Source organism: Trichoplusia ni, chromosome 4, assembly GCF_003590095.1.
Source record: "Trichoplusia ni isolate ovarian cell line Hi5 chromosome 4, tn1, whole genome shotgun sequence".
NCBI lineage: Eukaryota > Metazoa > Arthropoda > Insecta > Lepidoptera > Noctuidae > Trichoplusia > Trichoplusia ni.
The window spans coordinates 18,720,267-18,733,831 of NC_039481.1; the positions used below are offsets into that span (position 1 = coordinate 18,720,267).

Below are 13,565 nucleotides of genomic sequence, written 5' to 3' on the forward strand. Positions count from 1 at the left end.
CAGCATTGTCTATATCTATACCAATATATAAAGCTGAAGGGTTTGTTTGTTTGAACGCGCTAATCTCAGGAACTACTGGTTCAAATTGATTTTTTTTTGTGTTGACTCGACCATTCATCGAGGTTTTAGGCTATAAACCATCACGCTACGACTAATAGGAGCGAAGAAAAAGTCATAACTTATATCTTGTAACCACGCAGACGAAGTCAAGAAGCCACGCACGCGGGCAACAGCTAGTTATTATTTATGATGCTGATTTTATAAAATTTACAGTTCTTGAATGCCTTAACTATTATAATGTTGTATGACTACAAAGCACACTAGCTGTATTGCCACACGTGCTGTAACACTGGCTGTATTTACTTTGAAGAAAAAAAATATGGCCAGCGGCTATAAAAATCAAATTTTCAATTTTATCCCCGATTGTTTCTTGAACACATACATAAATATACAATATATATGTATGTTATGAAGAATAACTATTCATGCAGTCTGCTATCATTCTATATAATTACATATTTTGTCTGTTTGCATGACATGTTGTTTTAACCGTATGTAAACTGCAAACAGTCTGTTTCACTGATGAGTTGTTTATCCAAGAGTATCTTGATTACTATTATGAGTACATTGCTTGCTATTTTGGTACAAAAATAAGGAGACAGTAATATTACAGTTTGTGTATAAATACTATGTGTAATCATAGCATGCTTTGTTGGATAATTTTATATGGGATGTATTAAACATTGTATTAATGTACCTACATTTTACGCAAATAAAGAATTATTATATTAATATTTTTTTTCCTACTCTTAGCGTATCTCTCTATTTCAGTGAACTAAGCTTATAACTTCTTTATACTCCATTGATCAATGTCACTATTACAAGCATAACCGTTGGTATAAAAAAAATGCTGCCGTAAGCACAGGCCTGCGGGCGGTGAGAGATGGTTAGCTCACCGCCCGATCAGAACCATGCCTATGCCGGACGGCACTCCTCAAAGAGATGTCAACAAGCTCTGTGGAGTCTGTTATTGCTGATGCTTGCCGGGTTAGCGGAATTGTCCCAAAGGGTTACCGTGTCGCCAAATATTTTACAAGGTTAACATATGGAAATGGGTTTTGTGTGTGCATAAACTAAGTAAAGTAGTAGTACTTAATTATGCGTATTGAACTCTGTGCGACTATCACATTTCTAAAAAGCAATTTTTACGGGTTTTAGCTACAAAAACGACGTATTTTCTTCACAAATATACTAGCAGTAGTTGCGAACAAATGACGCGTCCATCTCACATGGTACTCGTGCTCAACAAGATAATGGCGGCCGCAGTAATGGCGGGACAGTTGTGTGGATTTTATGTCGGATATTCAAGTGTATTGTAGAGCAATTGATAAATAAATCGTTGTTTTAAAACTATCAGGAATTGTGGTGACCAATGATTTAGAGTACTTCGTTTTTTATGTGCACATGATGTGACGAGTGACGTTTCAAATATTAGGTAGAAGTCGACTTTCAAATGTCTCTGCCTACTGCTCAGAAGTGAGATAGAATAGATTAACAATTAGATTATTTTAAATATAATGCTGGAAGTCGAACAATAAATAATGTGATTAAAAAAAACATGTTTTTATCAAAACAAGAACTGACCATGTGAAATAACATTAATGGTGAAAGTTTATTTTTGTTTTCGGCACCAAATGCCACTATTACAGTTTCATAGAAATCCAATATAGAATTCCATATTTTCCTTCAAGTGTTTACTAAAATATGTTATCATACCTGTGACACACTCGGCGAGGCATATAACTAGCAGCAGCGCGAACACCTTGGTGACGGCGTTGCCCGCGGCGTTGCTTCTCACTGATTTGCGCTCCATTGCTGATTGGTACTTTGTATGGGGAGGCTGTAACAAATACATTTAATAATTATCACCATAACGACAATAATGGTTTGTCCATCATAAGTCTCTATCCGATGATACTGACTGATAAACATATGTCGGATATTGTCAAAGTCCAAAACTACCTTAGTAAGTGGTTGAGTAGTTTTGAGTAGACTCAGTTTAGGCCGAAATTAATTCAGCCCGATAAATATGTGTGGCTAAAAAAGTAGAACTTGCAGAAAATCATCATTTAATAAAGGATCAATATCATGTAAAATAAACGAGTTCCTTTTTTAGTTTTGGCTACACAAATAAACAGTAAGTATTTAAGTAGTTGGTTTTAATTATATTTCTAAAATAACATCTTCTTATACCTACGCGTAGCATCTGAGTGCTTTAAATATATCACAGCCTTTTTCCATCTTGAAGCCAATAAAAAAGGTCTAAGAGTTATTTATGCAAGAAATGATGAGGATGAAGTGTCTCAAAGTATTAAAAAAAGCTTCTCCTAAAAAAATTGACGAAGAAAATGACCTTAATCTATTAGTTTCTGACCACCAGCCTGATAAACATACTGATCATATTTTACCTACAAAATATTAATCTTACAACTTCTACTTTTATACCTGAAACTTTCAAAGCTCTTTAGCTATAAAGCAAACATAACGACTGCAACTGAAGCGGGGTAAGCAGCAAACTTGGACAGTTCGCGGTCTCCGTCTAATTAGTTCAAATGAGAGAGCTGCAACTAGTTCTGTAATAGTTATTGTGAGCGCAAACTGATTAACTAGTTCATTCTTTGTTGTTTTTTTTTATTGCTTTGGAAGATTGTACATGAGTTAATAGATGGCTCGTTTGAAGTAGAGATTGTTGTCAGATTTCGTTTAGTTTAGTTATTTTTTTACATCAGTATGTAAATATGAAATAGCGAGATTTTTTTATTCTTACTTTATCAGACACCTCATAACCTGATCCCCTGAACAGTACATTTCGGGTGATTGAATGAGTCTTCATTTAACTAGATTATCAGCTTTACATGCTTAATTTCAACATCTTAGTTGTTTTATTTAGTAAGTAACAAACATAAAATCGAACAAACTGACAAATTCTTCCTACATAAATACGAACGATTGTATTATTAGTGAAACTAACAATACTAGAGAAAAACTTCGTAATTTAAAAGCGCAAACCGTTATCGTAATTAACTTATAAAAGTTATAAAAGTTTCTGTTTTAAAGATTTATCGCCACAATGTAAGCCTTTTAATCGCAAAGGCTTTTGCGCGGAAAAATGTTGGAGATGCTAATCGTAGCAGAACCTGCAGTATAATGCTTAGGTTTTGGCGACTAACGTGAAATATGCAGTACCTTTGTACCTATCATGTTTTTATACAAGCCGCCGGCCCGCGAAAATCGAAAATGGTCATGGAAAATGTATATGTTAATTCTGATTATAAACTATCTATGTACCAGGTTTCGTCTAGATCTGTTCAGAGGTTTTTGCGTCAATGAGGAACAAACATCCATACATAAAAACTTTCGCATTTTTAATATTAGTGGGATTACACATAACAAACAAAGAAAAATCCTATGGTCTAATACCTAGGATTACTTTTCGTACGTAAATAAATAATAGAGCTACAGTTTTCAATTCCGAAATCCATGGTCGCAATGCAGATTGAACGTCTAATATATTAGATTGCACGATCGTAGATTTTGATCGCGAATCGCGATGGAGAATGAGTGCGAAGAGACTAGTTGGTAAGAGACAACTAATTATTACGTAGGAAGATACTCAAGAATATTTATAGATAAAAACCGTAAATTTTCTATTAATATTTTTTTTATTAAAGTTAAGTGTCGGTCGCCACCTTAAACGCAAGTCGTTATGCAATTGTCATATTATGTAAATTACATCAGTTGCGCTGTCCGGTTCCCTTGTGGGGACCTAATTGCATTACCTGGAACCAAATCGGAGGCGTGCAAAATTTGCTGATGGAAAACCAAGAGATGACTTTGGAAAGCCGTGAGTAAAAAATATTACAATGTAAAGTTTTTGAGTCTGTGTCATCGTTGGGGATCTCAGGAATTTCTGAACCGATTTTCGAAAAAACTTTTACAAATACAAAAAAGACACATTATTTGAGTGACAAAAGCTCAGAATATTTATTAACCCGAAAAGTAACGTCGACAAAAGTGGTCAAAGATCAGCTTATTCCAACAAAAATGTGCTCCGCTTCGGCTTATGTTTTAAGCCATATCATTTACAGAAGCGGCGTTTATCAGAACAATGCATTCTCATGTCTCCAACGCGAGACAACCACATCTTACTGGAGAATGGACGTTATTTTTATACGACGACTGACTGGAGGCGAAGTGCTTGTATGTGACATGTTGAATACTCACATACTCTAATGACCAACTAAATAACGTGGTATAAAATTTGAATATGCAATTCGGGCGATTCTTTTTTACTTTAATAACACTCATTGTTAGTTGCTAGATGGTAAGGCATTATTCAAGCGCGTATAGCTTAATTTTTTTTTACTGTAGTAAAACCTATGTTTTTCTATCCACTGGCTGCAAATAGTATAACTACATAGATATGGCCGAGTTATAGGTCACCACGCAAAACCCACTGTGCGTGATGTGTCACGGGTTTGATCCTCGCATAAGACAAGCATTTGTATGATAAGATTTAAGCCGGTAGTCATGTTTGTAGCTGGAGACATAAAGACTAATCTTATTTAAACCAATAAAGTTTAGAAACGAGACTTCTGCTTGTAATCCTGAGCGCATACCACATAATTTAGTAAGTATGTCATAGTTAGTCATAAAATTGTTGATTTTGACTGCACTATATCGTCGTGACCTTTTTGTGCAAAGATTATTTTAACCAGGATTATCATTTCCACTTCATCAACTTTAAAAAATAAGCAGCAAATAAATTATTTACATTTTCATTAAAAAAACCTGTAAATAGTTGCATTACTGGGCAAAAGTAAATAGAAAAGGGCAACAGAAATAAAAGCGAAGAAGAATAAAGTGGAAAATTTCAAAAATATTTATTTTAGGTGTTCCTATTTTACTGCTAGTAATATCAACATAAGTGCACGCGAGCACGAACACATGATTCCAAGTAACGTCAAGTTTTGTTTAGTGATTCTGTGTTGCATTATATTTGTTCCTGTTCTTAGATATAACAATGTTTTATATTTAGATTTAAGTTAGAAATGACAGAGAATTACGTAGGTGTAGTGTATACCTACACTTTTCAATTTATTTCAGATTAATAGGCAAAAAGTTATGTAATAATACTGTTTTTATTTAACAACGTAATAAATATAAAACCGACTTCAAATTAAAAAGTGCTGAGCCACAAATAATGAAATTTTATGTGACCAAATGACACAATTCACGTTAAATAAAAAAGGATTAACAAAATTGGTTCATCCCGTACGAAGTTCTAGGGTAACAAAAAAAAAAAACAAAATAGAGACGAATTGAGAACCTCCTCTTCTGTGATGTTGATTGAGAATCTTATATCTTGATCTAATATTTTACATGTGCTTGATAAAGGACTCAATAAATTTTGTAGGTTAATTATCAAAAGGGAACAAGTGTGGTAATCAATAGTCAACTCTTACAAATAATGTAATGTAGTGTGTTATGTTTAATGTAATTTAAACAGGACTTTCAGTTTGCCTGTATAATCAATTTGTACACCTGTTTCAGATAATTCCTCTGTTTTTATTTTAATGTAATCTCATGTGTCATCATTGGCCTAGCCTTTTCCCAACTATGTTTGGGTCGGCTACCAGTCTAACCGGTTTCAGCTAAGTACCAGTGTTTTACAAGAGCGACTGCCTATCTGACCTCCTCAAACCAGTTACCTGGGCGACACGATACCCCTTGGTTAGACTGGTTGTCAGACTTTTCAAGCTTCTGACTACCTGTAACGACTGTCAAAGATGTAAGAATAAGAACCGTCATCTCATGTGTGTTTTATGCAAATAAATAACTCTTATTATTTACTCTTCCAAATATCGAAAACAGTTTTCTTAGTAATGATAGATTCATAACTGGTATTAAACCTTTCCTTTAAAATATCATTATGCCTATTATTAAAGAAGTTCAAAAGTAAGTAGAGCCCAGTAGAGGTATAATTAATTATTTTCAATTTGTTCTCAGTACCTGCAGAAGTTTTACCAAGATGAAAGCTATTCATTTAATTAGTTATGAAAGAAAGGATTCTATAATTTTATGATAGGAGAGATAGTTATTCTTTTGTTTGCTGACAAATAGACGGATTGCATTAAAATGTAATCACCGAAGAATACTTTGAAGAATAATTCTATATTTAATAGGCATAACGCTACTAGCTGTTTGCGACTCTACACCTGTGTTATACTTTTATTTCGAGATTTGCACATCGACAAATTTTCTATAATCAAATGGACTCAAATGACATAATTTACCCCACAAGAATAAAAAATGTATGCGAAGAAAATGTGATCCACGAATGCCTATTTTTGAGTATGGGTATTTTGATGCATGTGATTTTAATGTTAAAAACCCTTCGACACAAGGGTTAAATTACTTAGTCATGCGGAGATCAATTTTTATGTAACTAACAAAACCAAACTTCCTGGGCCAACTTCACAAGCAAACTAATTTATAGTAAAATCCATAATAAAAGGTTTTAAAATTTTATAGAAAACAGTTGTTTGAACGTAGAAAAAAACTGTAAAGTATAAATAGATTACATCACTTTATTTTCAGTAACTTTGAGGTAAAAAATATATTCGGTCATAGGTTAAATGACCTCCTGACCTTACGAATGTGTACAAAACGAAAGAAAATATCATGTAGCTAATTATATCCAATAAAAGAAAATGCCAATACATCAAGTTAATTCCCTGTCAGTGTGTTACGCAACAGAGGTAATATTGACAGGTATAATGTAATGACGTAGATATATGGGGAGATGACGATAGCACAGTGGTTTCGTCAACGGATTTGTATGCTCGAGGTTGCAGGTTTGGAGTCAATGTAGGTAAATTTAAGTGTTTTTTTTTAAACGACTCCCTATGTAAGGTATTTAAACATGCTCAAAGGCACTCAAACTTAGGATAAGAGTTCACACAAGCGCTTGTCCTACGCGGGGATCAAACCCGTGACACATCGCGTACAGTGGATTTACTTTGGATAACTCAACCACTCGACAACTTTGATGTTTATCGGCTGTGAAGGTAAAGATATTTTTTATTAATTCAGTGGTGAGTAGACCTTTTTTGTTATGCTGTGTTTTCTTTATTATTAGTTTTTATTTCGTGGTATTTTTACGTTACTTAAAAAAAATAAATTAACGAAATTGACAAACGACAAAAAAAGAAACAAAAATAATAGGCTGCCTTTACTACCGCTGATGAGGAAATAGCTGACGATAGGTTTATTTACAAAATTTGGAAGTCAATTCTTAGTGACACTTGCAGTGATGTATTGATTCTAATGACACCCCATGCATCAATATGGCTTTTAGAATTCGGAAGTTTTAATGAGGTATGCTCATACATACATGTATGAACGTTCAAACTAAGAGGTTAAGAGAGGTAAGAGGTAAGAGGTTGAGTTAAGAGGGTAACAAAGAGGTTGAAATGAAACCCTATGCGGCTCCTTTGTCTGCTAGTTTGTCTGTCTGCTACCAGGCTGTATCATATGGCATGTTATAACTAGGCAGTTGAAATTTTCACAGATTATTAATTTTTGTTTTTGCTAAAACAATATGATTTAATAGTAATATCATTTTTCATTGGCCTAGCTTTTTCCCAACTATGTTGGGGTCGGCTACCAGTCTAACCGGTTTCAGCTAAGTACCAGTGTTTTACAAGGAGCGACTGCCTATCTGACTTCCTCAACCCAGTTGCCAGTTGTTGCCCAACCTGGGCAACACAATACCCCTTGGTAAGACTGATTGTCAGACTTCTCAAGTTTCTGACTACCTGTAACGACTGTCAAATATGTAGAAATAACAGCCGGGACCCACAATTTATAACAAAGGTGGTCACCCATCTACGGACTAACCACATGGAGCATAGCTTAACCTTAGTTATAGCATAGCCACGAGCTCCTCAATAGTATTATAAACATTTGAAATGTAGGTACAGCAACGTTCTATGACTCGCAATTGGCCGGTATTTTTGAGAAATTGTGGAATATCGTATAAATAAAGAATGATGATATCTTTTGATGTAAATATATCTTTAATACTAATATTAAATTATTTGCAGTTTCATCAATAAATTATTTTAAAATTGCTTAATAATGCACAAGATTAATAGCTGTCATAAACAATTGAACACATTTATGAAAAATATATTCAACCTTAATTAAATGATTTCGCATACTCATAAAAATGATAATTAATATCTGTACCGCTTAATTACCTGTGCACTTAGCAGTGGTAATGTAGCGGTGACGTTGGGAACCATTTAAAGTTTTATTTGATTATTGTATTATTATTACTTAATATTACACGTGCTTAAATAAGGGCTAAGTCTAAGTGTCGCTTTTTTGTGTGGTGAACGACATATTTTCTTTAAGAAAATTTATTAGGTATGTACTATATAGTTAGTTTATGAAGGTCATTTTATTCTTCAAACATGTGCTTAAAATGTGTTTACGTTGAGTGTTTTCATTTCAAGACTGAAATGCGGAAAACTATTTTTATTTCAAGCTGTAATTGTTGTTAACAGACCGACAGTATTTTTCACACAGTATTTGACACTTTCTTTTGTTTTCCTATAAGTCACTTATTTATCATGTGATAATAATATTAGTTACTTTAAAAGAAAACTGTACATTATATCCTACCAAGGTATTTATGACCATAACAACCGTTGCAGAAAGTAGAGATAGCAGAAATACATCATTAGATACAGACTGGTGACAGACGGACAGATAGACAACGGAGCCTATGTAAAAGAGTTTCTTTTTTAACCTATGAGAATCGAACCCTAACAGCACCTAAACAAAGCTACAGAAGGCGTTAACAAACTAGTGCATCCCCAACATTAATGAGATTGTCAGAAAATATACAAACACCTACACATTACAAGCTAACAAGATATATCACTTAATTAATTAATATTTCATACATCTTACATGATGTATCGTAATATATGAGGAAGCGTTGAAGGATAATACATGAGAAGTAGTTTGAAATGACGTAGTTTATAATTATAAAATGTATCCTGTTGGGTGGGCGACTGATTTAGATTTTTTTCCTCTAGTCCACTGTGTCTCACTGCTAAGTGAAGGCCTCTCCCAAAATGTATCCTGTTGGGTGGTGCGATTGATTCAGACTTTTTTGTCTAGTCCACTGCGTCCCACTGCTGAGCAGAGGAGTCCCCTAAATCCCTCCACGATTCTCTGTTCTGGGCAGCATTTTCGTGCAATAAATTTGTTAATGAGATGGCGCCACCAACTGGCCAATACCACAAACAATGGATGGCAAAAGTACATTGGCACAGCGGGACAGTACCGGCCTAAAAAAACTGTTAACCCTTGGGCTTGAAGACAAGTTACAGTTCTCCAAGTTCTAATTTTGATTGAAGTTTCTTTCCCTTATGGCAATCTGCCAACATATTGTACTGACAAGTCAAAGTCACGTCACTTGTCAAAACGGTATGTCATTTTTTTTTTTATATTTTTTTTATAAATATTTAGTACAGGTTTTGTATCGTTTTCTCTACTTCATATTGAAAAAGGAGGTTCTATGTTTCTTATATTTGTACTTTTTTGAATACCGTCGGGATGTTGTTGCTTTGACAGTTATTTGAGTGTGTCTATGGCAATATAGAGCTCGAACCTCGAACGGGTGAATCGGAAGCGAGTTTTTTTGTTTTTTTGAGACATATTGGAATTCGTTCATCCGTTTATGAGATATGACGGCTGGTATTTGGAATATTTTGAGCTTAATACAGATGTGGCATTTCAAAGTTATAATAAGTTATATTGACTCTACCTTAACTGTTTTAGGTCATGGCATGAGTTAGTTGTTCACTACCTACTAGTTTTAATTGTGTTTTTTATTTTTTATTTATATTATGTAGAACAAACAGTTCTACTAAATATAAATAAAAAATAACATAATATTTTTAGGTATGCGAACCATAAGGGTTATTATTACTTTAAAACTTCATAGCCTTCTTATAGCCTTCATTCTTATCTTATATAGCCTCGCTGCCAGTTTCCGACATACACAAAAAAATAACCAGTGTTTAAATAAATTGAATGACAGCATTTACACAATAAACTCTAACTTGTTTCCTTTTTTTACCATTTTTTCATCCATTTTAAACTGCTTTTATTTTTTAAGCCATTAATTCATTACTTTTTCAAGAGAAGTACTCTGAAAACTCGGTTTTAAATACATTTTAATGCTTGACTGTCGTCAGTTTATTTGCTTTTGATTATCCAAGTCAAGTTTTCATTTTCAGCAGCATTTTTTTTTCGACTACCGTATGAGTATTGTTTTTTTTTTGGCATACAAAAGTCACTTCAAAATCCCAGTATTTTTGCGACTGCTAAAGAGGCTGCTAATTTTCCGGCTTGTGTTGTGCTCTACATATGTGTTCTTTTAGCTGCAGTCTTGGACGTGATTACGCCTTTGATGAGACAAGTAAGGCAGTGAAGTTCTAGGCGAGAAAAAAGGCGCCAAGATTAGAAGGCAGTTTCATAGCCAAAAATAGTGCAGGAGAAATATTGGACTTTTAGGCAATCGATATGGTATGTTACTGTTTTAAAAGAGTAAAAAGTATTATAAAAATAAGCAAGCTTTCATAGTTCGCTAAATATTGCGCTTTCACGATTACCCCGTTTAAAAACCTCTATTATCCTTTTAGTTAGCTATATTATTGCTATTAACATTAAGCTATTCTTCTAATTTGTATAAATCTACGTATTACAATTCAGCAAATAATTATTTTTTTAGAATTGTTTCAACTTTTACAACTTTTTATTAAGGTAGCTAATTACCTTACTAAAAAGTTGAAACGTCAGAATATTCGTATGCATTCGTATTCCTATTTATATGCATCAAAACTTTTACTATTTTGATTGAGAATGACGACGTATCAAAATGCAAATTGTTTTTCGGGCTTTTAGACCAAACCGCAAGTGAAAAAGTATTGTAGAGCGATGAATGTTAGCAACCTGTCTGTTATTGCTATGTTAATTAATTATTATTTTAACGGAAATGAATAGAAGAGAAACAACACGAAAACGTCTTACTTAATTTTATCACGCTCTACTTCCCAATGGCGAATAACAAGACTGTTGCATAAATACTTTTCAGTAACAAAAAAATAATCAAAGGTGTTTGCTGGATGGGGAAGAGTCCTTGGGAAAAACATTATGGGACCGTGCTCTTAGAATCACTAGTTTTGTATTCTAAGCATTTTGATTTTGATTCAACGAAGATTCGATTTTTATAAAGTAAAACACCTCACTTGGAACTATGATTTTTCCGCAAGCATAATAAAAATTGTTCGATTTTGTGGAAATGACAATTACTCCCGTCAATTTTTTTGTAAAATTATGACTTTATAATAAATCGTCAAAAAGCGTTTCTTTAAGTATGGAGCTGTTTTCATTAATGTATGAAGTGAAACATATAGAGCTAAGGACTGCTTTTAAGTTAAGTTTCGGGAATTAAACTTTTGGGACATATATATATATATTCAGTGGCTTCATCTACAAACTTTTCTTGCTCGATAATGTACACGTTACCAATTTGATTTAAAGTGCAATATGAATTTAGCCTGCAATTTCGCTTCGAATGTCAAAACACTTTTTAGTTAATTTTACGACCTGCCAAAAAGTTCTTCTAAAAACGGACAGCGTATTGAAGTCGCTTTTCTACGAAGCAGGACGAGTTAAATGGATACTTGTATATGATATTGCTAAATTCTAAAATGTTTTGAATGACGGCTGCATAAAATATCTGGTCAAAGTTCGAAGAGTGGCACGAAAGTTAAATCCATGTTTATGTGTTGTTTATTCAGCTTTGTTCGATACTAAAAATATTAGTATTATAAAAATATGTGATTTAGATGATAAAATAAATATTTTTAGGCCAGCGACGTTATGATAAGTTAATTATGAAAAAAGGTTCTTTTTAAAATGAACTCCTCAGTTTTGTATTTTATATACGTAGGTACTTTTTGTGGCAAAATTTTCATTTTTATTCATTTTGGTTATTACTTTTTCAGTAAAAAAATGTTTTTTTTTCATTGCATTGCATAAATATTATTAAATAGATAAAGGTTTCAAATTATTCGCGGAAGTATGAAGGTTTACAAAACTGACAATGTTGATTGAATGCTGAATTGCTTTGAAACTTTGTATTTTTATTATGTTTTTATCACCTTAGTGCATTTTTATTTACAGACGAATATATTTATATTCATTCATTATTATAATTTTAAATGAAATTGTATTAATATGTTATTTGTCAAAATTAAGTTTTGGAGAAATTATGGAGAGGCCTACGTCCAGCAGTGGACTGCTATGGGCTGACATGATGATGATGATGATGAAGTTTTATTTTTTGCATCGATTTCCTTCTTTTAACACTTGTTAATTATTTTTATTATTTTAGCACTTACTTTATGAAGTTATTTAATATAAGCAATTTAAAATTTAAAATTCTCAAAAAAAGGAAAATCCCAACAAATCCCTACACACACTGAATTTAACAAAAATAACACAAAAAAAAATATAGTTATATCTAGTACTTACATAGTCCACGTCCGCACAGCCAGCGTCAAACAGGTGTCTACTCAGAGCGCACCACCGCGCGCCCTTATATACCACGCGACGCACTCGTAAACGACCGAAGCTAGATTAAAAAGTATTATGTGTTTTATAACGGCTCGTGACGTCATATTACAACAATATCACACATATTGACAATTAGGGATAAATGTTATTGGTGTGAGAGTGAAATTAAAAAGCTCAATTGTAGAGTCTTACTATGGGGTACCGTGTAACATTGTTATTAGGGGTGTTATTCTTTTTCTGTTTATTTTTTAAAGCTTTTTATTACAAAATCATGCCGGACTCATTGTAGCCTAAGAGAGAAGTTCCACTATCTACCACTAAAATATTCTAAACGTAACTACAAATTCATATATTTTAAAAGTGTTAACGATGTTGGGTTCCGCAAGTACTCTTACACGTACCTATATCGGACCTATTAATTCTTATTTTTTATGTGGAGATCGAATAAGCAATTTCTTTGAATTATTTTTTTATTTTAATTTTCAAAAAAATCTGCTGAATTCGAAAGTCTGGAAACTGGAAACATGTCATAAGAAACAAAAATACATATTAGTTTAGTTCTTTTGAAAATTAATTAGAAAAAAGGAGATTACAATTTTAAAATATTTTTATACGGAATAATGTCAAAAGTAAGCACCATTCAATCATTTATAATTAATGGGAGAGGGAGGCAAAATGATAATTGGTTTAGATGTGGGTGTGTGTAGAGATCTTGTGTGGGCAGGTTTTAACCAGAGTACCAAATAGCTATGTGTACTACTTACTGAGGTACCGAAACTGAAAACTTAATTTTCCATTTTTATAGTAATGGAAATCTCGGAATTGGTAAATTATTATTACAT

At 33.1% G+C, this 13,565-nt stretch overlaps 1 protein-coding gene across 2 annotated transcripts in view; it reads right to left on the bottom strand.

Moving 5' to 3' along the window:
* LOC113493442 overlaps window positions 1–12,706 on the bottom strand; it is a 29,808-nt gene extending 17,102 nt beyond the window's left edge. For both annotated transcript variants that reach the window (XM_026871431.1, XM_026871430.1), the window contains exons 1-2: window positions 12,682–12,706; window positions 1,777–1,900 (exon numbers count right to left, since the gene is read on the bottom strand). In XM_026871431.1, coding sequence (XP_026727232.1) covers window positions 1,777–1,873 — 97 coding nt within the window. In that variant the 5' untranslated portion in view covers window positions 1,874–1,900; window positions 12,682–12,706. The remainder of the gene's footprint in view (window positions 1–1,776; window positions 1,901–12,681) is intronic.
* Window positions 12,707–13,565: the final 859 nt, after the last annotated feature.